General features: G+C 43.3%; 1 protein-coding gene across 2 annotated transcripts in view; it reads left to right on the top strand.

Moving 5' to 3' along the window:
- Positions 1 to 22,420, top strand: part of PSMC3 (proteasome 26S subunit, ATPase 3) — a 40,793-nt gene that overhangs the window by 3,960 nt on the left and 14,413 nt on the right. For both annotated transcript variants that reach the window (XM_068124620.2, XM_068124621.2), the window contains exons 4-8: positions 7,747 to 7,851; positions 9,313 to 9,375; positions 10,240 to 10,377; positions 10,861 to 11,004; positions 13,060 to 13,208. In XM_068124620.2, coding sequence (XP_067980721.1) covers positions 7,747 to 7,851; positions 9,313 to 9,375; positions 10,240 to 10,377; positions 10,861 to 11,004; positions 13,060 to 13,208 — 599 coding nt within the window. The remainder of the gene's footprint in view (positions 1 to 7,746; positions 7,852 to 9,312; positions 9,376 to 10,239; positions 10,378 to 10,860; positions 11,005 to 13,059; positions 13,209 to 22,420) is intronic.

Raw genomic sequence — 22,420 nt, 5'->3', positions numbered from 1 at the left:
CTTTACCATCTCCACTACCAACACAACCATGAATAATTTAAAATTTTTATGTCCTCGATTTAATATCTCGCTGTGTCTCTCCAAAACGGCCTTCTAACAAACCAGCTACCGTAAACTGGGGCTACTTTGAATCACAGGGCTACTTTTGAACACACACGTAAGAAAATGATTTATGATATACTTAGTTAATAATAAAAAAGTTTTAAATAAAACAAGATATTATTTAGTTTAATTGATTTTGTGTTTGTTTATTATTTAAAATGTGGACATTAATGATATTGACCAAGCCTGATTCAAAATGGCCGACACCTCATGCTGAGCACATGGTATGCAGCAAACTGTCTTAAACTTTCACCTCCTGACTTGTAAGTATAACTCATTTTTTCCTAAAATACTAACATAATATTAAGTAATAATTACTCTATTGGGGTACCAAATCTTAGTCAATATGGTTTGGGTATAGGATCACAGGGGTCAATTGACCATTACCCATGCATGTTTTCGGCACAATCGGGGTTATTTTGAACGTGTTCAAAGTAACCCCGGTAATAGAAAATCGTGTAACACCAAGGAAATAATACATTGATTGACAAATGTAAAGCTGTTCTTTGGATGTCTGTAAGCACAAGTATTATATTAAAGTCTGTATTCTATACCTCACCCTACACGTGTTCATTTTCAGGTATCCGATCTGGTAAAACATGGTCCGAACGTACAAACGGGTTGAAGGTTCCAGGCAGTACCGCAACTACACAACTGAGCAACTACATATGGCAGTCCGTGCAGTGGAGCAAGGCACAATGAGCCAAAGAGAGGCACACAAATCATTCAACATTCCAGCGGGAACACTGCACAATAAACTCAAGGGAAAACATACCAAAAAACCCGGACATCCTACAGTATTCACTATTGAAGAGGAGCAGGCTTTTGCCGATCATTTGAAGATTGTCGCTGATTGGGGATTTCCATTTGATTTAAAAGACCTCCGGATGTTGGCACATTCCTATCTGGAAAAACAAGGGAGAATGGTGGCGCAGTTCCACAATAATTTTCCATCATTTGATTGGGCAAATGATTTCATGAAGCGTCACCCCACTCTAGGACACGGGGTTATTAAGCGGCTACCAGACAGTGACGAAAATGATGCTGCCATACCTACAACAGTGTCAGAAGTAGTCGTAGGGATTCTGAAGAATATGCGTGGGGTTGGAGACCAGCAAGATCCCCCCAAAAAGAGAAGGAAGAAAATATCTGTAGAGCCGGAGAAAAGCATAAGTGCAGAGGACTTACAGGAACCAACCAGCAATGCCATCGATGACATAATCAGTCATGGGTCACAGAGTGATGATGGCAGCATTGATGACGCAGAGACAGAATCAAGCGAAGTAGAAGAAAGCGAGGATCAGATAAGTGATAGCATCGAGTCTGAAGAGGAAGTCCTGCCAGATGACATAGTACCATCCATTGGCAACTATTATGTTGTAAAATTCCAAGTGAAAACTTCTGTCAAATTTTATGTGGCCAAATTAGTGATAGTCGATGAAGATGAATGCACTATGAAGTTCATGAGGTCATCGAAGAAAGTTGACAATAAATTTGTTTGGCCATCCGTACCTGATGAGGGTAATGTTACTGTAAACCAGTTGGTTAGACTGCTGAGTCCCCCAAAAGAGGAAAGAAGGGGTGGACTTACATTCAATGCGAAGGAACTGCAAAACTTTAAAATGCAGTAGGAGGGGAGGGTGGGGACACATACCCCAATGTGATATGACCTCTATACAAAGGGTTATTTTGCACCATCCATTCCGTCGATTTGTTCTTCACTATTGGAACCGTATTACTGTAATTTCACATGTTTCTTGTGATTGTATTGCCTTGGTAAAGCGCAATACAAGTAATATAATTGTTAACGGAAGTTTTATGATAAAATGGTGTCCTATTCCTCATTATGCCGATTTTCAAATTTTTCACAATCCCAAATTGATATCCAGTACCGGTATTATTTAAAAAGAGTTTTCTGAAATGTTGTTTTTGATTCATTTTCTTTTTTAAAACAGTTATAGCATTCAATGACACCCCAACAGAGGGGTTCCTTTGACTATGTATAGCAAATTCACACAGATTCAAAGTAGCCCCATTCGTGGGGTTACTGTGAACACCTAATTTCTTTAAAATATATATATATTTATATGCACAGCTAAGCAGTTTTGATGCATGCTATCATTAGCTTCATTCATTCCCCCTATTTGAGTAATGAAAGGAGTGAGATATATTTATTACATTAGCCAGGGTTCTATGGGAAAGAAAAAAAATGTTCAAAGTAGCCCCAGTTTATGGTACTTTATAAACAATCCTCTTGAAGAAGTTACGTTTTTAATCCTTTGGTCCTCACTAACAGTCATAATCTTTCTTTCGGAAAACCACACGGCTAAGTTGGCTAAAACTCTCAAGTCTAAACAGTTAATATCTGTACTCACAAAAAAAAAACAAAAAAAAACAATTTCCTTCCCAGGTCTTATTCGTTTATTTGTTCTTTTCGTTCTTCGTTCGCGATCACGCGGTTAGAAATGTATAATCTCTCCCCTGAACAACTATTTTCTCTCATATATTATAACACCCTTTTCTTCTTTTCCTACAAAAGGATGCTTTCGTCTTGCTCACCAAATCTATTCATTCCAAAATATATATATAATACCATCTCTTACAGTTCCTCCTTTCTACATTCCCTAAACTATCCAGAACTCCATCCCTCCTCCAGTGTCCTCAAACGTATTTTTGACTCGAAGGTCTCAAACTCATTTTGCAAAAAATGTTCGTTTCCCATGAATCGTACACTTTTCAAAATCCAATCTCACCCCTCCCCTCCAAATCCTCCCCATCACCCATCCCTTTCAAATCTCCCCCCTTGCCCCTTCCCTCCCCTCCCTCCTAAACTCCCCCCACACCCCTCCCCTCCGAGACTCTCCCTCGCTCCTCCCCTCCTAGACTCCCCTCTCACCCCTCCTCCTCAAAGCATCCTCCCTGCTTCTTCCTCCTTCCAACTTTCACCTTCATCTCCCCAAACCTTCTGCCTTGCTCTTCCCCCTCCTCAAATAACACCTCACTGTGCCTCACCCAATCTCCATCAAACCTTTTGTCCGCCCCATTCTTCCCTTTCTCCAAGCTATTCTGAAATCTCTGACACACCTTCAACAGCTCTCCCTACCTCTTCCTCCTCTTCCACATCTTACCCTACCCCTCCCCCCCCCTGTTCTGGACCCGATGCTCCCCCTTCCTCTTCATTAACGGTATGGACCTCAAACATCCGGGGCCTTCGCTCAAACTTGACTGACCTCTCCATACAGGTTGCTTCTGACAAACCAGATGTGATCTGCTTAACAGAAACTTTCCTCCTTCATGATGTCTCTGATGCCTTGGTATCTCTCCCAGGTTACTCCCTCCTCCGGTATGATAGACCTGAGCCTCGTCCTGGAGGTGGGGTTGCTATCTTTATAAAAAACTCTCTTCCTCACTCGCCCTCCACTGCCCTCTCTCCACCTCACCCCCAGGAATACCTTTGGCTACGGCTTCCCCTTCGCTCCCACCTTTTGTTCATATGTGTGTTGTACCGTCCACCAAACAGCGATGACTCCATCTACATCTCACTGTCTGATAATATGGACCAACTTCTATCTACCCATCCCAACTCTCTCTTCCTCATATGTGGTGATTTCAATTGTCACCATGCCAGTTGGCTGGGTGTGGGTACCTCTCTCACCAGCCATGGCTCTTCAGCAAAGGACTTCTGCGACTCACTGGGACTGACACAATCTGTCAATTTCCCGACCCGGATCTCAGTCAACGGAGCATCTTCTCTTCTGGATTTGGTTATGACAAACTTCCCTGAAAATGTCTGCTGCTCTTCTTCTGCTCCAATCGGCTAATCTGATCATGTGCTTGTCAAAGTGGACATCTCTGACCATTCTCAGAGAGCCTCCTCAGCGTCGACGAGTCTGGCATTTCACTCAGGCCAACTGGCACGGTCTTCAAGCAGCCATCAATCATCTGGACTGGTCTCCCATCTCTACCGCCTCTGACATCAACTCATCCTGGAAATTCTTTCAAAGTAAATTGCTCTCTCTCATGCACAGATTTATACCATCTCGTCTTCAGTTGTCATACCCTTCCTCCCGTCCATGGTACACGGAATCTTGTGGTGAGGCTGTTGCCCTGAAACAACTTGCTTTCGTTTCCTGGAAAGCAAATCCAACGGAAGGAAATCTCATTTCCTTTCACAAAGCCCGAAACAAGTGTGTGTCCACCCTCAGGAGAGCCAGGAAACAATATCTCACCATTCTCAAGACCGAACTCTCTTATCTGTCTCCCTCTTCCAAATCCTGGTGGCGTCTGGTCAAATCTGTTTCTGGTGTTTGTTCCCCCTCCATCCCCTCCCTCACCTCAAACGGCTTAACGGCTGACTCCGCACGTGAAAAAGCTGAATGCCTCAACTCTGTGTTTGCCTCTAAATCTTGTGTCCCAAACCCAACCCTCTCTGTACCCACCGTACCCAGTCGTACCCAGCTGCTCCTGGACTCTGTGTCCTTTCCTCCTGACAAGGTGGAAAAGTTTCTGGCAACCCTCGACTCTGATTCTGCAACTGGTCCTGACGGCATCAGCCCACGGGTCCTAAAATCATGTTCTTCTGCACTTTCACTCCCTCTTTCTGTTCTCTTCACCCTCTCTTTTGCTCAAGGTCATCTGCCATCTGCTTGGAAATCAGCCAACATCACCGCTTTGCACAAAAAAGGTGCAAAAACAGATCCCAGCAACTACAGACCAATCAGCCTTCTCCCAATTATCAGCAAAGTCATGGAATCCATCATTGCTTCAGATATTAAATCTTTCCTCTTCTCCAATGGCTTGATCTCTGATCATCAATTTGGTTTCAGACCTGGTCACTCTACTCTGGACATGCTGCTTCTGCTTTCTCAACAATGGATGGAGGTCCTCAACGCCAAACAGGAAATTAGAGCTGTCTCCCTTGACATTTCACGTGCCTTCGATACGGTCTGGCACCCTGCTCTGCTCTCCAAACTCTCCTCCTTTGGTATCCATGGAAATCTCCACGCATGGCTGGCGGACTTCCTCTCTGGTCGTAGTCAACGTGTGGCCCTGAATGGGTTTCTCTCATCTCCTCTTCCTGTTCAGGCTGGAGTTCCCCAAGGTAGTGTTCTGGGCCCTGTGCTTTTTCTGGTCTTCATCAATGATCTCTCTGACTCTCTTGAAAATCCTCTCTATCTCTTTGCTGACGACTCTACTCTCTGTCGCTCCATTCCTCATCCCTCAGATCGGCAGTCTGCAGCCTCCTCACTCTCTGCAGACCTGGACAAAATCACAGACTGGTCAAACAAGTGGAACATGTCTTTCAATCCTGACAAATCTCACACTCTTACAATGTCTCTCCGAAAGGACCGACTGGACAACCCTCCCATCTACTTTCTCAACAATCCTCTCCAAGAAGTTCTGTCGCTCAAGCTTTTGGGTCTCACTATCTGCCATGATCTTTCTTGGGAAAACCACATTTCCAAGCTGGCCTCCAAAGCCAGTCGCCGACTGGGCATCCTCCGTCGTGCGAAGTCCTTCCTTGGCACACCTGAGCTCCTCACCACATACAAGGCTTTCATCCGCAGCTCAATGGAATACTGTTCCCCCCTCTGGGCTGGTGCTCCTGCCTCACACCTTGCTCGGCTTCACGCTGTTGAGGCCAAAGCTTTCAGAATCATTGGAATCTCCTGTGATGTAGTCAACGCCGAGGGCCTTTCACTCACTCACCGCAGGCAGGTTGGTGGTCTTTCTGTCTTCTACCGACTCCTCTCCGGCCTTGCTCCCACAGCTCTCTCTGTGCTCTGTCCCCCCAATATTCCTTCAGGTCGCACAAGATCTGCCTGCAACCCTCTTCTGGTTAAACTGCCAAAGTCTAGGCTCTCTGCTCACCTTCACTCTTTCATTCCCCTTTTCTCCCGCCTCTGGAACAAACTCCCCCACTCCCTTCAATCCCACTCCCCCCTCCAGGTCTTTAAAACAGCTGTTCACCACCATCTCTTATCTTCCCCCATCGAAAACCTTGATCTTTTCTACCCCCGGTAATTCACCCCGGAGTCCTTGCAGTGTTCATATGTTTTAATCCTCTCCCACCTCCCCCCAAGTCCTCCCGATGTCCCTGCTCTCAAATGTTGTGTTTGTGTCCTTCCCCCTCTCTTTTGTGTCCTTCCCCCTCTCTCCCCATCTTGTCTACCGCTCCCCTTGTTTTTTGTGTTTTGTGTGTCGGTTTGTCTTTTTGTGTGATTAATGTTAGCTCTTTCACGAGCCTCGATCTTGTATACAAAAAAAAAAAAAAGAAAAAAAAAAAAAAAAAAAAAAGCCAGACCGCATTTCTAAGTTGGCCTCCAAAGTCAGCCAGCTGGGCATCCCCCGTCGTACAAAGTCCTTCCTTGGCAGACCTGAATTCTTATCCACCTACAAGGCTTTCATCTGCAGTTTGATGGACTATTGCTCTCCCCTCTTGGCTGGTGCCCCTGCCTCACACACTGCTCAGCTTGACACCATGGAAACCAAGGCCTTCAAAATCTTTGGAATCTCCCACGATGAAACTCAGTCTATGGGCTTATCATTTTCACATTGCAGATAGGTCGGTGATCTCTCTGTCTTGCACCACCTCCTTTCTGGTCTTCGACACCCTCTGTGCTCTGTCCCCACCACCCCTCTCCCTCCCCCTAAGTATCTGCAGGGTCACCATTATTGGCAAACCACCTTGAATTGTTTATTAGTCCCCTTCCGTTTTCACTGGAGGGGACTATAAGTTTGTTCTCCATCTGTCCATCTGCCTGCCCGTCCATCTGTCTGTCCCACCTGTGGTTCTCCAGGCATTTTCCCCATACCCGTCAACATATTCATCTGAAACTTGGTACATGGCCTTATAATGATAATTTATAGAACATGTTCCAGGCGTTTCGCCAATTTTCCACGGAGTTATGCCCTTTTTGGACTTTTTGAACAATTTGGCCTACTGTATATGGCTCACAAATGCTGAGTGCTTGGAAGAAGAACATTCATTGGGACCCCTAGGGGACATGTATTGCAAAGCAATTGTTACTGTGTGCTTGTTTATATTCACTTTACCATCACTGCTGCTGATGTACCACATTTAATTATTTATTAATTTTTGGGGCTTTTACCTTATTTCCCCGTTTGTTTTTATTAATTTGTTATCCAAGTATAAAATCTAGACTGCATTATAAGGTGTGGCTAAGGACTCTGTCTTTGATGAGGTGTTGAATCGTTATCTATGCATTGGAAGTGAGAGGGTGAAGATCAAAACCCCACCGTAATTCAGGTGTAATATAAATGTGTTCGGTATTTTATTTCCTTCTTTGGTGATTACTGGATATGACATAGTAAAGGGTGCACTTTTTTTTTAACATCATGGACCTCATTACCATCTGTACTACAAGATGGTACCTGGTTATTTGAAGACAAAACCAGATGGAATCAGAGGTGCATGCCTCATTCGACATTTATATTTTATTTTCTAACCCATGATCATGTGGGCAGTGTAGTTTTCCTCTCCTGTTGTTTTTATTACATCATACTGTGTTTGTGAGCAAGATGTTTCTTAACTATTACTGAGAAAATCAGATAGCACAGAAATGGATCAAATGTTCATTTCTTCTTCCTGCCGCTTATAAACTGACTGACCCGTGTATGCAGTTGTTAGATGTGGACCCAACTGAGCAGGAAGAAGATGGTGCAAACGTAGATCTGGATTCTCAAAGAAAAGGAAAGTGCGCCGTGATCAAAACGTCCACACGACAGGTGTGTCAAAGATAACAAGAACAACTAGAGGTTCCAGGGAACCTGAACTCAACTGGTCTATATCAATATGGTTAGAATATGCATAACAGAACCACAAACTATATAGTTTATATGTGCTAAAGAAGTACAGTAACGTTGAAGGTATCTCATGTTTAAACAGGAAACTAGAAAAAATTGAGTTTTAAGTGAGGCATGAAAAGTAAAACTGCAATTACTTTTCTCAGATTTCAGACTTGAATTTATTTAGAAAGACGGTCAAACAATATACATGTATGGTATTGAATCAAGATATGTTGAATATTTCAATAGATGTGTTCAACAGGGTTTAAGTATTCATTCATCAAATCCCCACTTCCTTACACACACACACACATAGTCATTATTCATTGAATTGGACTCAAGTGACATTGCAACTTAGTCATTTTCTATTGAATTATCCATACATTCTCACACTATCCCAGAATAAGGCACCAGGTCAGCACCTAACTAATATGTGTACAAAGTTAGGTTAAGATATATTGAACGGTTTTTGAGCTCTGCTCCGGAAACGAAATGTATAACAAAATGCACTATGTCCAACTTGTTTCCATGGAAACCAGAAAAATGAAAATTTTCAAATATCTTTAAGTGGCAAAAGGATTAAGTTTCATCAAATTTGATCAGTATTTGTGACTTTTAGAGCTTGGACGTCATCCAAACTGATGTTTATGGGTCAAGTCATGTCATAGGTCACGACGAGGTCATTTTTCAGACATCGTCTAAACCCGTAATATATGTGTTGAGGTTTGTTACATACTGTCTACACACCAAGTTTCAGCCTTCTAGCTACATGAGGAAGTACCAGATTGACAAAAATTGATTTTTCAATATGGCCGCCCTGCCTCGCCCATTTTTGGGCGTGCAACGCCCAAATGCAATCCCAAACTAGTTTATGTCTTAAAGATGCTGCATAACAAGTTTCATCAAATTTAATCAATATTTGTGACTTTTAGAGCGTAGACGTTGAATTGTTTACAGACGACAGACAGACAGACAGACGACAGACGGACGACGGACACTGGGTGTCGACAAAAACTCAGCTGGACATAGTGCAGTTGAGTTAAAAGTATTGTTTATGAATGAAAGGTACGGTGTGGTTCCTCTAGTTCAAGAGTGAGTGCTTATTTCGTGACTGTGAATGTCAATGATACGATACAGTTTGATACAGTACAATACACTTGCTTTCATTTTGTTTCCACTGTAGTGAGACTGCCTAGTTAGACTCCCTCGGTCTTTATTTGATGTTGTAGTTCATTAACTGTTAACAGTGGTGAGATGACATCTTTATCTTTCATTATTCCAGACTGTAAGGTGTTTTAAATTTTGTTTTGATTCGATGATTGTTATTATTATTATCATTATTATTATTATTGTTATTATTATTATTATTATTCCCTAAAGCATTGTAACTGTCTTTTTCAGACATATTTCCTGCCTGTGATTGGCCTTGTAGATGCAGAAAAGTTGAAGCCAGGAGATCTTGTGGTAAGTCCTTTTTCGTTAATCGAAGTAGTGCCGACAATTTTCTGTCTCACAAAGGTGTCTTTTCTGTTTCAAAATAACCTAAATTCCATTTCCAAAAAAACCAAAGACAAAAAAAAGAAAAACATCTTCTTTTCCAAGAACACACATGCCTTGCCCAACCGAGTCTCTCTGCATTTCAAATCCTCCACCATTTTTGTACATATTCCTATGAATCCCATTCTGCTCGTACCCATTCCTGTGAATACATATGTGCCATATGCTCCTACCCATTCCTGTGAACATGCATGTGCCATATGCTCGTACCCGTTCCTGTGAACATGTATGTGCCATATGCTCGTACCTATTCCTGCGAATATGTATGTGCCATATGCTCCTACCTATTCCTGCAAATATGTATGTGCCATATGCTTGTACCTATTCCTGCGAATATGTATTTGCCATATGCTCGTACCTATTCCTGCGAATATGTATTTGCCATATGCTCGTACCTATTCCTGCGAATATGTATTTGCCATATGCTCTTACCTATTCCTGCGAATATGTATTTGCCATATGCTCGTACATATTCTTGCTTTTTTTTCTTCTTTTTTATTAACTTATTTCAGCCTCATTGAAGGGAAGAGAGGAAGAAGGCGTCTTGTCTCATAATAATATGAAATGCAGTGCATCCTTCTGATTAATTTCCATGATCATGAAGTACATGAATTGCTAATATTGAAGGTGTCTAAAGTATTTCTGGCATACATTGTCCCCATCATTGGAGCCTATGTGTGTTTTTCATGAGGTTGAATAATTTGTAGAGAAGCATTTGGCTTTTCTTTAAGTGACCTTTGCCTGAGGACCTTCAGTGTTTTGTTTTCCAAGGGCGTGAATAAGGACTCGTACCTGATTTTGGAGACACTGCCGACTGAGTACGACTCTCGTGTGAAAGCCATGGAGGTCGATGAACGTCCTACGGAGCAGTACGGGGATGTCGGTGGACTGGACAAGCAGATCCAGGAGGTCTTGCCATAAGATGATTATGCATGCTCAGCATCATACAAAATATGTTGATTGTTTGTTTAAAATTGTGAGGAGCAGGAATAACTCTCATTACATTTAGAAAATGGATATTTGTACTTTTACCTGAATGAACCGAGGATCATTATAATCCAAGTAAATTACCATACAATATTGGATTCCAATGTGGGGTCATTATATTATATGAAGCAAAAACCCAAATTGGGATATCAAGTAACCCATATAATCTTTGTTTGTAATTTAAAAAAAAAATTCTGATGGTTAGACATGTTTTATGATTGGTGATGTGATTGATTGGCCATGTTTTACCATTGATGTGATTGGTTCATCATATTTCTGTGATTGGAGATCTGAGTTGTTTGCCATATTTACTTGGTTCACCACGTTTCTTTGATTGGTTTAGTTTGTTTTTGTCATTGGTTCAGCGCGTCTTACTTTATCATATATTGCAATTCCATACCGCAGCTTGTGGAGGCCATAGTACTTCCCATGTCACACAAGGAACGTTTTGAGAATTTGGGAATTCAACCTCCAAAGGGTGTTCTCATGTACGGCCCACCTGGTACCGGAAAAACGCTGCTGGCTCGTGCTTGCGCTGCTCAGACCAAGGCAAGATACCTGCTGCCTTTATGATATACTGGTGCCTTCAACATGCGTGAACTTTCTTTACATCTAACTCACCATCCTTAAGGATTTATTTGATTATTTTTCCTATTTATGGATAAAAATATATCTTGTGAATTTATACTTTACTAGTACACCCGCTCACTACGTTAGCAGCAGGAAGGGTCATTCCTCTTTGGGGTATATAGATTACACTCGATCTATGGTTGGGTCTCAAGAACATTGGGTGTGTGTTCATTTACCAAGTTTCTTGTGGAGAGATCACCAAATGCTTTAAGCATTCGAGCAAGCACTCCATTCAAAACCGTTAAGGAATGGCTGGCTTGGTAAGAACTAGCTAGCTGCTTGGCAAATGAGCACAACCCGGGCTTCCTCCCTTTCAGTATCGTGTTAAACAGCAGGAGCGAGTTTCAAAAGTTTGCTGCAAAAAACTCCACTTAGCGGCAGGGTCATGTTATTAACCCAACTCTTGTGGGGTATATAGAGTACAGTAGATCTTCGCTCAGTTCTGCAAGTAAAACATACCTCACAGATGTCAGGATTCCTCCAAATGTCTTTATTTAGTGTTATAAACAGCAGTAGGGACTGTTTAAAAAGATAATCATATGTGTTTGTGGTTTATAATGTTTTTACATCTTGTAGAAGCCGTTGGGCCGTTGCTCCCACAAAAACGCCATGATAAGCTATTTATAAACGTTGACTCGACGTTTGTTCAAGGAGGAAAAACCCCTTGGGGGGGTGGGATATTATTGGTATTAATATTGTTTTGTAATATAATTAATATTATGCTATTATCATTAGTTTTGTTATTGGAAGGGTCATTTATTTATTCATGAAGGGTCATGTTATTAGAAGGTATAATCATTACTATTGGAAAAACGCCATGATAAAGCTAGCTTAACCCGGATATGCACCTCAACATTGTTGGGGAGAACTTCTTTGGTGGAGAAAATCCCCGAGCGGAGGGGTGAAAATGAATGTGCTACAACCTTCATTTTATGACCCTTAGTCCTCCTGTGAAGTTTGGTTGAGATTGGATAAGTAACGACCAAATGTATCACGGTCAAACCTCGTCAGACAAACATACAGATGCCAAATTGTGTGTTTCAGTATGATGGAACCACCTTTCGAGGCCATTTTTCCCCGCCGAGCAGGGGTTGGCCTTTTTCGGGCACCGTGGTCCCCCTTTTGAAGCAATGTTTTATGACCGGATGCCCTTTCTGCCACCAACCCTGTTAGTCGCCTCTTGCGACACACAGGGAATTACCAGTGAACTGGTACTCAATTTGCCGACCTCGGAAGGATGACGGGCTGAGTCAATTAGTTTGCTGGCTGAGCCCGGCATTAATTCAGCGATCGACCGGGATTCAAACCCAGGATACAAGGAAACCAAGCCGGCACCCTAGCCGCTAAGCCAACACCAGGCCTGTGTGTCAGTATGATGGCTAATATAGTAATGTTACAGAAACAACCCAGCAACTTAAGATTTGTTAGGGTTTGTGGGTGTCTTCTGATACCTCAGGGAGATGGATGCCCCTGCCCTGCAAAACCCCAGGTCACCTGTGGGCAAGGTGTAGTACCTGTTAGCCCTCCTTACTAGGGTAACAGTCCGCAGCCATGCGGTTTAAATGGCAGATGGCTCTGCACATCTGGTGGATGAGAGCCCAGTCGACTCCAACAGCACGGGCGGAAGAGGGCGAATTGGAGGTGGATGGAGGGGATTGGCGCAGAGAGATCGCCACTCCCCTCCAGCAGAGAGATGGAGGGGAGTGCCGCCCCCCCCCCCCCCCCGTCTATACCACACACTTACCCGTGTGTACCAGCCATAAAAAGGCAATTCCATCATTGCCTGAGGAGACTCGACATCATCAAAGTTTGGAACATGGGACTGTAATCAAAGCTGTTTTTAATAAGAATTAAAATTGAAGATATGTTCCTCCTGCCATCATTTTGCCCCAGTTTTGAAGAAAGGGGTGAAAGGGGGAGGGGGGGATATGTTGATGTGATTTGCAATCCATGAAGGCTGTTTTCCATTTTCAGGCTACATTTCTTAAACTAGCTGGGCCCCAGCTAGTACAGATGTTCATTGGAGATGGAGCCAAGCTTGTGCGGGACGCCTTTGCTCTTGCCAAGGAAAAAGCCCCCACGATAATCTTCATTGATGAACTCGATGCCATCGGCACTAAAAGGTATGTGCCAAACCATAAGGATTATGGATATATCTGCTTGTCCTCGTTGCTTCTAACTGCCATGTTCACATAGTGCCTGCAGCCTTTGTTGTCTCTCGCTTATGGAATACTAAAGCACTAGTAATCCATTTACACCTGTTGTTTCAACCACACAACAGTTTACACTGTTACCAGCAAATCAACGAATTTTGTTTTTTGGTCATCATTTACAGTGCTTTCACTAAGTATTCACACCCCTTGACTTTTTCACATTTTGTTGTGTTTGCGCCTGAATTTAAAATGGATTTAACCAAGATGTTTTGTCATTGATCTACACAGAATACCCCATAATGTCAAAGTGGAATTTTTTTTTTTTTAGAAATCTTTACAAAGTAATAAAAAATGCAATGTTGAAATGTCTCGAGTCAATAGGTATTCAACCCCTTTGCTATGACAGATGACAGATGGCTCCAAATTAAGCTCAGGTGCATCCAATTTACTTTGATAATTATTGAGATGTCTCCACAACTTGATTGAAGGTCACCTGTGGCCAATTCAATTCATTGGACATGATTTAGAAAGAAACACCACAAATGACAGTGCATGCCAGAGCAAAAACTCTACCATGAAGTCCAAGGAACTGTCTGTAGAACTCCGAGATAGAATTGTGAGGAGGCATAGATCCTGGGAAAGGTATAAAACCATTTCTTGTGTGTTGAAAGTTCCCAGGAGCACAGTGAGCTCCATCATTAGGAAATGGAAAGCATATATAACGACCCAGATTCTTCCTAGAGTTCGTCCATCCAAACTGAGCAACCGGGCAAGAAGGACCTTGGTCAGGGAGGTGACCATTAACCCAGAGTTCCCTGGCTAAGATGGGAGAACCTGCCAGAAGGACAACAGTCTCTGCAGCCCTTCACAAATCTAGGCTTTTTGAGAGAGTGGCCAGACAGAAGCCACTCCTGAGACAAAAGGCATATCACAGCATGCCTGGAGTTTGCAAAGGGGCACATGAAAGACTCTTGAGAGCATGATGCAAAGTATTATTTGGTCTGATGAGATGAAAAGTGAACTCTTTGGCCTGAACATAAAGCGCTAGGTCTGGCAGAAACCGAGCACAGCTCATCACACATCTCACACCATCCCTAACGTGAAGCATGGTGGTGGCAGTATTATGCTATGGGGATGGTTTTCAGTGGCATGGACTGGGAGACTTGTAAGAATAGAGGGAACAATGAATGGAGCCAAATACAAGCAAATCCTTGAGGAGAACCTGCTTCAGAGTGCAAAAGACCTTAGACTGTGGTGAAGATTTACTGTTCACTGACGCTCCCCATTCAACTTGACAGAACTTGAGCAAATCTACAAGGAAGAATGGGAGAAACCCCCCAAATCCAGATGTGCAAAGCTGATAGAGACATAACCAAGAAGATCTGAAGCTGTAATCGCTGCCAAAGGTGCTTCTATGAAGTATTGACTCTGGGTTGAATACTTAAGTAAATTTGATATTTCACCTTTAAATTTTTAATTATTTTGTAAATAATTCGAAAAATAAATCTACTTTTAAATTATGCGGTAATATGTGAAGATCATTGCCAACAAAATCTCAATTTAATCCATTTTAAATTCAGGCTCTAACACAACAAAATTAGAAAAAAGTCAAGGGGTGTGAATACTTTCTGAAGGCACTGTATAGGGAGGACATGATGAAACAGGAAACCAAATAATTGTCAAATGGAATCTAAAACCTATTGGAAACCATTTAGAGTGGTTCCCAAAGCTGAAACCTGCTTGAACTCATTCAGTAGTTCCATATCTTAAACCTACTCAAACTCTTAAAGCTATTCTAATCTTGTGCTACGGAAATAACTACACTAAGGGGCCTTGTATAGTGGTTGCCATTGCCTCTGAGCGGTTTCCTGAAACTGCAGCAAAATGTGTGTGTGTGTGTATATATGGATGTATATATATACAGTCACGTAAAAAAGTAAGTACACCCCATGTAAAGTTTTGACATTTTCAACATATTTCAACACACAGCTACTTGATCTGCATTTCAACAATATTGACAGATAAAGGTGATATAATACAACAAATATCATGAAACATTTACATTTTGTAGTCCATTGTATAATTTAAATAAACATAAATGCAAATTTCGCATGTGGAAAAAGTAAGTACACCCTTGGCTCTAATAGGTGGTTTTGCCCCCTTTGGCAAAAACAACCTCAAGTAGGCGTTTCTTATAACTGTCTACCAGTCTCTGACATCGACTGGGAGAAATTTTTGCCCACCCCTCCATGCAGAATTCTTTCAGATGTGCGATGTTTGAGGGGTTTCTTGCATTCACAGCTCGTTTCAAATCCCCCACAACATCTCGATGGGATTTAGATCCGGGCTTTGACTTGACCATTCCAGAACCCTCCATTTCTTTCTTTTTAGTCATTCCTTGGTGGATTTACTGGTATGTTTAGGGTCATTGTCATGTTGCAAGGTCCACCTTCGGTTGAGCATCAACTTTCCAACAGATGGCCTCACATTATCCTCAAGCACCCTCTGGTACAATGAAGAATTCATAGTGGATTCCATGATGGTGAGCTGCCCAGGCCCTGATGCAGCAAAGCTGCCCCAAACCATAATATTTCCACCACAATGCTTTACAATTGGTATCAGGTTCTTGTGGTCAAATGCTGTCTTTGGTTTTCACCAAACATGTCTTCTGGTACTGTGGCCAAATAGCTCTACCTTTGACTCATCTGTCCAGAGCACATTGTTCCAGAAGTGCTGGTCTTTGCCGAGGTGTTCATTGGCAAACTTTAGTCTTGCCCTGATGTTCTTTCTGGACAGCAAAGGTTTCCTCCTGGCACACCTCCCATGTAGATCTAATTTGTGCAGCCTCTTTGAAATGGTAGACTTGTGCACTTTGACATCAACAGTGGCAAGCGCTACCTGTAGGTCCCGTGATGACATTCTGGGGTTCTTAGAGACTTCTTTCAGCATCTTGCGGTCTGCTCTCGGGCTGAACTTGCTGGGGAGGCCTGGCCTGAACAAGTTGGCAGTTGTTTGGAATTTTCTCCACTTGTAGATGATCTTCCGGACAGTGGAATGATTGATTTCAAATTGTTTGGAGATCTTTTTAAATCCCTTCCCAGACTCGTGGGCATCTATAACCATCTTTATGAAGGCCTCAGAGAGCTCTTTTGATCGAGGAATGGTGACGCCGCACACTTCAACAACAAAGAGCAAACCAAACTAAATGTCTGAGGTTTAAATAAGACAGATTCCTCCAAGATCCTCTCTAACGATGTTCTAATAATTTGCACCTGAGCTGGTGCACCTGATTCTAATTTTCGGTATTTGAAGTAGTGATAAATGTAAGGGTGTACTTACTTTTTCCACATACGAAATTTGCATTTATGTTTATTTAAATAATACAATGGACTACAAAATGTAAATGTTTCATGATATTTGTTATATTATATCACCTTTATCTGTCAATATTGTTGAAATGAAGATCAAATGGCTGTATGTTGAAATATGTTGAAAAAGTCAAAACTTTACATGGGGTGTACTTACTTTTTCACGTGACTGCATATTATATACATACAGACTTGGCATTTAATATGGAATATATATTTTTTCTTGACTTGGGTTTACTTTCTGAACTCAGTATATCAATCTGGCGAGTTTCTTTTACACTTTGGTGATTTATTTGTTAAAAGAACCATGTCACTGATTGTCTGTCGCAGCAAGAAGTCAACAACAGGATTATATCACAGGTGGCGTGGCAAAATGTACGGACAGGTGCATTTGATGATTGGCTTCACAGTCGGGTATACAAGGGTTGTTGCGTTCTGTATTAGTGGAAAACAACTGCTGCACCTTTCCAAAAGTTATTGCCACTTCCTCTGGAGATGGTCCGTCAACTCGACAATGCTGTTTGTCATGGAGTGGTGGCTTTACAAAATTACGGCATGAAATAGCGTGCTATTGCTCGGCAGTATGGCATCACTCAAAGTCAGGTGTCAAAGATCCTGAAACGAAATGCTCAGAGGGGTGTCCCTACTCCAATACCGAGGCCAGGACGTCTCCGCAGAACCACAAGGAGGGATGATCGCCAGCTGCACCGGTTATTCTGCAATGGCCGTACCAAGACAGCTAATCGGCTTCGGGCTGAGTGGCAGCAACTGACAAATGTGCCTGTATCCAGAAGGCTAGTCAACCAACGACTGGTTCAAGCAGGCTATCGTGCCAGGCGTCCCCTGAGAAAGCCACGCCTGACCAGACAACACCGCCAGCGCCGATTTCAGTGGGCCAGAGAGCACCGTCAATGGCAGCCAGGACACTGGAATCACGTGATCTTCAGTGACGAGTCTAGATTTCTGGTCTATCGATCGTCAAGATGGCCGCGTCCGAGTGCGCAGACAAGTGCATGAAGCCTACAACAAGGATTGTATAGTGCCAAGAGTCCAAGCTGGAGGTGGTGGGGTGACCGTTTGGGCTGCTTTTCATGCAGGGGGCAAAACTGACCTGGTTGTTCTGAAAGGAAACCTGAACCAGTTCAAGTACAGGGCCATTCTGGAAGAAACATTGCTTCCATTTGCTCGTGCAGCCTTTCGAGGAAACTTTGTCTTCCAAGATGACAATGCACGGCCTCATCGTGCTCGCATGATCCAACACTTTCTTGCTGACCGTGGTGTAGAGCATATGGAGTGGCCTGCCATGTCCCCGGATATGAATCCGATGGAGAACTTGTGGGCAGAATTAACACGTCAAATCGACCACTTGGACCAGCAGCCGACCTCTGTGCGTGAATTGCAGCAGGCTATTGTCACTGCATGTCAAGCGATTCCTGTCCAAACCTTGGCAAATCTCGTGAACAGCATGCCTCAACGTGTACGTGCTCTCCTGAATGCTCGTGGGGGTTACACGAAGTACTGAACTGTAATTTTACTGTCCGTAATCCCAGTCGTAATTTAACTTTTGTTTTTGATTAAAAATTTTTTGGCTAATGTGCAAAATAAAGAGATACTTCTGGAAAACGTACAGAAGTTTAACACAGTACTGTCCATGAATTGAGTTCGATATCAGTTTGCATCACTTTCAAGGATCAATTTATTTGTTTCGAAATGTCAAATGTGGTTTTTGTTTCTTTTAAAGGTCACATTAACAAAATCTAGAATAGTTTCAACATAATTCCAATGAACTTTTGGTTCTAAGACATCTTGAAAAGTACGTTCACCCCCACAAAAAAAATATTCCATATTAAATGACAAGTCTGTTTATATATATATATATGTATATATATATAATGGTATCTGTAATCTGGTTCTCCAACCTAATGAGCGGACAACATGACGTCATGATGTCAAACAAACAACATGACGTCATGTTGTCCGCTCATTAGGTTGGAGAACCAGATTACAGATACCATTATTAGTAACTCCCAACCGCAACCAGGTCGACTCCATATGATGAGTGGATACCAGAGATAACGTCACCGCGTGGCAGGCGGTGCGTATCGCTCCCAGCAAGGTGCAGCAGCAGCTGTATGGGACACCTTGCTGGCGGTTCTCCACTGATGATATGAATGTCGCATAGTGACTGATATAAAAACCGAAAGGGTCACAGAGTTACAAGTGTATGGAAAGCCTCACTGCGTTGCCCTGATGAAGCCCCAACAAGGGCGAAACCAGGTCGGTAACTGTGAGTTTTGCATGCACTTGTGACAGTATCTGTATTTATAATCCGTAATGACGCACTGCTAGATGGTTCCTCTGGAACTTTGCAGGCAAGGCGGACGTGCATGGCGATGACGTCATGTTGTCCGCTCATTAGGTTGGAGAACCAGATTACAGATACCATTATTAGTAACTCCCAACCGCAACCAGGTCGACTCCATATGATGAGTGGATACCAGAGATAACGTCACCGCGTGGCAGGCGGTGCGTATCGCTCCCAGCAAGGTGCAGCAGCAGCTGTATGGGACACCTTGCTGGCGGTTCTCCACTGATGATATGAATGTCGCATAGTGACTGGTATATATATATATATATATATATATATATATATATATATCACTGCTTCCCAACTAGTGGTACGCGAGGGCCTTCCAGGTGGTTCGTGACTCAACCTTTAAAAAAAATGATTTGGCCTGATAATTTTTTTATTTCTGATTTCTGATATATTTCATGATTTCCGATGTGCTGTGAGCAAAGTTATGCCCCGCATCGACCAGCTGGTGGAGAAGAAACAGATGCAGCCCTCGCATTAAATTGAAATAAGCCTGATATCTTATCGAATTGAGTTTTTCTGGAACCAGGTGGTACACGGATTGAGTTTTTCTGGAACCAGGTGGTACACGGATTGAGTTTTTCTGGAACCAGGTGGTACGCGGCGATGGTACGGGACCTCCAAGTGGTACTCGATCAGAAAACGGTTGGGAAACACTGATATATATATATATATATATATATATATATATATATATATATATATATATACATACATACATACATACATACATACATACATACATACATACATACATACATACATACATACATACATTATATACATTCTGCTGGCCAAACAGTTGCATAGTTTTCACCTATTAGGCATGAGCTTAGTAGAGCTACCGCCCCCTAACTATCATACCTGTAATATTTTATTGCAGCCAATACCAGGAAGAAAATTAAATTCGCAATTTTATTGTTCAGCCCACCCAGAGACGGAACATCCACGGACATTCTTCCCGGTATTGGCTGTCGTAAATATCTGTGGGTCTACACTTTAGTGTAAGGAGTCGTCACATTATCCTTTATGACCTCAAACAAGGAAATTCGGCTATTTGAGACATCATTGCTGTGTTGTACGCCCCAGGTTGATTTTTGCTGCAGCTCCAAACATCAATCGTTTACTTGAGTTTAAATAACTGGATATTGATCAGGTGACCATATATATATATATATTGTTGCGGATCTCCAAACTTCGGCCTTCCCCTTAACAAGGGGGGATGAATCCCCTTGTCTTTTATCTAGCCGACGCGATCCGGGGCTATCACGTTCCTTCTGGTCAGCGCTGAATAGGGTGGTAGGTCGAATTAGTCCTATTACCTAATTACCAGCGCCTCCCAGGAAGCAAGGAAATAACACCGCCCAAACCACGGTTTTAGTGGACACGCCGAGCGATAGCGAGCCGCGATTCGGGCCGTTAACAGGTACTAAACCCGATTGGAGCGGTTCCTAATTGTGCCACGTTTACCCAATGGAGAAATCACTAAAACGGTCGAATCAAGAGGAAAAGGAAGAACAGATTGGTTTATTAATTATTTACACAGGAAGAAGGAGAAGTACAGAATACACAGGGCAGCCTTAATAACAGTCTTATACTTATCCCCAGACAAACGGGCCCGCACACACACACACACACACACACACACACATACACTCACACGGGGATGTAGATGGTCGGGGTTGAAGGTCCAGGGATGGCGTCCACAGCTCGCTCCGGTCCCCGACTCATACCACGAAGGAGATGGTAGACGGCAGGCAAGCTCTCCGCATGTCGTTGGCGCGGAGCGGACAATTATATGGGGAGAGGTAAGCTGGGCGGTTACACTGGTGTGGCCGCATACGTAATATATATACCGGCGCTTTATACGCGTTCCCAATGTTGTTCAATACAATGTGCCGCTTTCACAAGTCCTCTGCAATGCGCCGCTCCAGCAATGCTTTCACAACGACAAGTCCTTTAACACAGGGCGCTCTCCCAACGAGTCCTCGCAGTTCTCTCAATGCTCATCAGTCTCCTGGTACCAGACCTTTGACGCAGTCCAACAAGAGTCCTTCTACAATTCGCAACGCCAGCCAGTCCTTCCAACAAAGCGCCTTCCCCAATAGTCCTTCACCATCCTTATCACGCGAGTCCTTTCGATCCAGTGCATCAGTCCTCTTCACCAATCCTTTTCACGCGAGTCCTCTCCGCACAGTCCTGTGGAAGGGCTTTGCGTGCGCGACTATATAGCGCCGCCCAGCGAACCCTCTCGAATCTGGTAGACGCGCACTCACCATGCCCCTTAGCCATGCCCACTCGAGCCCTGGTTGGTTGTTGGGGTCTTACCGGCTCCGCCCTTGACGTCTGCTTGACGTGGCCACACCCCCAACCTCACGCTCCGCCCCTTTTCCAGGCCTTACCTCATGGCATCTGGGCTGGTTTGAGCGAAAACCCAAGAGCAGCGAACGCTGCTGGCAAGCAAGGTGCATTAGCCGAATCGGGGCGCGGGATGGATGTTGCCCAACAAGGTAGATTTGGAGGGTGGGCCGTAAAATGAACGGGGCCTACTCTTATTTCTTCCTTTACACAACGCAGGTATCACTATTGGAAATGGCCTTATCTCACATATGCTATGAAATAACTAACGTTCTAAGGTGACCTACGTGTTACATGTGGACTAACTATGGGGGCAAAACCTTTAACCTTTATTAATCAAATATGTACACTTTCTCAGAACCGCAACACTGCACCCCTCCTTCGCCAGGCTCGTCCCCGAGCCGAACCCACACACCAGTGAGCCCGACCGGTTCTGATACAAGGGTCAGGACTACTTTTTAACAATTAGTGTGACACTTGGTGTAGTTTCCCTCTACATTTAACCTAACATCCTGTGTGCGGCAGTTTTAAACACTAGATATGGCCCACCTACTGCGTTGTGTACTAACGAGCTGACTCACGCCCACAATTAACCGAATTACGGAAAGAATCCTCAAACTATACATGAAGCCGGTGGGGAGCATGTTATTTACAAGACTACTACTTATTTACAATACTACAACCCAGGACCTGTTCTTTTGTGGGAGAGAAAAGGAATTTTGAGAAGAGGAAACACAAATGCACTGCACCAATACACCATACACCATATGCACAAAAATAAAAAATAAATGCACAAAAAGCACCAAAATGCACAGTCATCACATTTCAATAATAATGCATGACATCTTGGGCTTGCTTGGCTGCTGCGCCATTGTATCTTGGCTGCTCCTCTTCTTCTTCGGTGTGCCGTAATAATTTGGAGATCTTCTTTTCCTGGCACACCGGAATAATAAAAAGTGCACAAACCGTGTCCGCTTTTTATTTTGGCCAGCAGCGCCAACTTAGGTGGTCCGACTGCATGGCATTGAGGCCACTTAAAACACAATGGTCCGCAGGGCAAGATAACGCTTGCAGCGATTGTC

This window comes from Myxine glutinosa, chromosome 8 (genome assembly GCF_964187855.1).
Source record: "Myxine glutinosa chromosome 8, kmMyxGlut1.1, whole genome shotgun sequence".
Lineage (NCBI taxonomy): Eukaryota > Metazoa > Chordata > Myxini > Myxiniformes > Myxinidae > Myxine > Myxine glutinosa.
This window is presented reverse-complemented; position numbering and strand designations above follow the sequence as displayed.